Source organism: Theobroma cacao, chromosome 6 (genome assembly GCF_053813885.1).
Source record: "Theobroma cacao isolate CCN51 chromosome 6, ASM5381388v1, whole genome shotgun sequence".
NCBI classification, from domain to species: Eukaryota; Viridiplantae; Streptophyta; class Magnoliopsida; order Malvales; family Malvaceae; genus Theobroma; species Theobroma cacao.
This window is the reverse complement of record NC_142644.1, coordinates 18,273,221-18,276,092: the sequence shown is the minus strand read 5'-3', so window position 1 is coordinate 18,276,092 and position 2,872 is coordinate 18,273,221. Positions and strand designations below refer to the sequence as shown.

Genomic DNA, 2,872 nt, shown 5'->3' with positions numbered 1-2,872 from the left:
AAATAAAAAATGAACTGACTCAATGGACCAGGTCCATTTTGACAGGTAAAACCACCGCCCACCCCCCCAAACAAAAAAAGTAGACATTTTTTTTGCTTGGAAACCAAAACCTTCCTCTAATCCTTGGCTCTATTGGATTCATGGCCTTCACATTCTCTTGGCAATATAACTGATGATTATGTACCTTTCATGCAAAAATCAAAGTGGGTTCATCACGTATTTGCGATTGCGATGCTTCTATTCTATACTGTTGCTTTTAATAATTTACCAGGACCGAAGCCAACCCGAGGGAGCGTTTAAACCCCCCCTCCCCCCTCATGCGACCCGCCCAGCTTAGACCTCTCAGGACACGACTCACCCACCAAACACATCACAACTCCCCTCCTAGATGTTCACATGACAAAATTTGGAAGTCCTGTTGGAAGCCTTGTTTGAGCTTCATAACCCCCCTCCTTTTGTATATAATATAGATTTTCAAGTTCAACGTATGATTATTTCTTCATACCTTGGCCTCCTGGTCTCTTGAATATCACGGAACCATATGTCCTCTTAATTGATTAAAAAATCATATATTAACAGTATTTAAAAAGTAAATTACAAAAATTTATGGTGATTTGTTATTTGTCTTTGTTCCCATTTTGTTCATAAATAAAGACAATATATTCAAAAAAAAGTTGACTATTCAAAAAAATTTGAATAAATTTTTATTATTTTATTACATTCAATCAAGTTTTTATATTTTTATTTTGAGTTAAATAACTTTTATAATTAATAGTTGACTAACTGTTGTTAAATATTGACAAACATATTGCTATGACATGTAGTCACGAGCATGTGCATTTTTAATTTGTAACGTTAGTGTCAAACAAGTGATATTTTAATTTATGATAATTAGTTAATTATTAGGTATATGGATCTATTTGCTGTAAAATAAAAAATAAATGAATTATATTGAACGTAAAAGAAGAATAAAGACTTATTTGAATTTTTTTAAATAATTTAATTTTTTTTAATCATAAATAAAATTATGTTATAATAATGCTTAAAATGTAAATGACATAGATTCTGCAGTGATTTTTTTTTTTATTAATAATGCTATTTCAGAACGTGATAATGCAACATATGAACCATTCAGCTACAGATCTAATTCATCTATTGCAAGGATTGCTTAGGTATTGATAGGCTTACAGCCGATGATGGAGGGAGAGGGGTGGTGGAGTGACCTCCGTCACCTCTTAGTTTTTAATTTTTTTTATTATAAGTATAAAATTTAAAATATATATTTTGCCATTTCTAATTAAACCAAATAACTTTCTTTTGAAATAGTGATATATTTTTTTTAACAAAACCATTAATTACCATTAATTGGTTTAGGCTTAATTTCAATTCTTATTGAGCTCAAATTCTGAAATTCTTTTTCCCTTCCTGCTAGCACTGGGTGGCGTGGGGGTTCTGGATTACATGGGAAGGGTTGTTGGTCTCACCCTAGCACCAGCTGTATCGTGTTGTAAGCTAACAGATAATCACCAATCAAATGGTTTCATGCATGGTTCGTAATTGGATTCAATAAACTTTTAGAAAAAAGAGAATAGAAAATCTGAATATGTAGAAGGGAATCATAGGATTAGGGTTGCATTTTTATTATACCAAGTATAGAATTACAAATCCCATCCCCTCAATGACACAAAACAAAACCATATGCAACGACCAACATTCATTTCTTACTTGTAACCATGTATGACAGTAGAGAAAAAAGAAGACGAAACGCCACTACAAACTAGAAGAGAAGAGGCTACATGATAACCAAGTTTTTAATATGGGAATGAATCCTAGCTAGCTAGTAATTACTAGTATCCCTTCTAGAAGGATAATTATCCTCATCCTCATCAGCATCAGCCATTCCGAAGGTGTGCTTGACAGCAACAGCAGCCCCTTGCGCCTTGTTCATCACCGTCTCCCCAGTCTGTTGTAGGATTCCACCAGTTTTCTCCTTGGCCGACTCCGCACTCTCTTTAGCAGCCTGGCCTGTCTGGTAAGTCTTGTCCTTGGCTTCTTGAGTTGCCTCAAAAGTCTTGTGCTTGGCAGCTTCAGCCTTGTCCTTCATCTGCTCGCCCCTTTTTTACAAAAATCAATAACAGGAAATGTCAGTCAATGTTGAGAATAATAATCTCTTACCAAAATTCAAGCTTTTGCCAATGAAAATTAACAAGGCAAACAATATTGAAAGAATGAGAGTAGTAGTATACTACTCGAGCTCGGCCTTCAGCTTTTCCTGCTCTGTAGCTCTGCTCATGGGATGCCATTTTTCCACCTGAGTTGACAAATGGGAAAAACTTTTTCTTGCAATTGGATGATGAGCGAATCTGTACGTGTTATGCTTGTGCATGGATTATCGCATGTGTTTGTTTGTAGGAAATTAGGGGACAGTGTGAGGGAAACACGTGTATGGAACGTGCTTGCAATGGGCCAAGGATGTTAAATTGTCGCGTCTGTTTGTAAGTTGAAGGCAGATTTCTTCGACGACTCAAACCTATGCCACTTTGCCTCGCGTCATTGCAACACTCCCACAACCACTTGTTCATCCCACACATTTTACACGGTTGTTCATGGAAGAGATAAACTAGAAGAATAAAATGATTGATCTTTGAAAAATGAGAATATATATATAAAACATTATTTTAAAAAATTTAAATAAAATTTTTATTCTTGTATTATATTTCAATCAACTTCTTATATTTATTTATTTATTTTAAGTCCAAGTGATACTTATAATTAATGGTCAATTAATCACACTTAAAACATTTGATGTCATTTTTGTGTTATATGGCGTTGACGTAACACTAATTTGGATGATGAATACATCATATGATCA

General features: G+C 34.4%; 1 protein-coding gene across 1 annotated transcript; it reads right to left on the bottom strand.

Annotated features, from left to right (window-relative positions):
* Window positions 1–1,642: 1,642 nt before the first annotated feature.
* Window positions 1,643–2,317, bottom strand: LOC18595766 (late embryogenesis abundant protein D-7). The gene is made up of 2 exons (XM_088807569.1): window positions 2,249–2,317; window positions 1,643–2,118 (listed from the first exon to the last, which is right to left on the bottom strand). The coding sequence occupies exons 1-2, from the start codon at window positions 2,301–2,303 to the stop codon at window positions 1,838–1,840; spliced, it is 336 nt and encodes a 111-aa protein (XP_088663695.1). The 5' UTR covers window positions 2,304–2,317; the 3' UTR covers window positions 1,643–1,837.
* Between the last annotated feature and the right edge of the window lie 555 nt (window positions 2,318–2,872).

What these genes read in the sequence shown, in the direction of transcription:
- LOC18595766 (XM_088807569.1), bottom strand. Translation starts at nt 2,303, where the DNA reads ATGGCATCCCATGAGCAGAGCTACAGAGCAGGAAAAGCTGAAGGCCGA. An exon ending in AGCTGAAGGCCGAGCTCGAG is followed by an intron (nt 2,119 to 2,248) that starts TAGTATACTACT and finishes GATTTTTGTAAA; the next exon opens with AAAGGGGCGAGCAGATGAAG.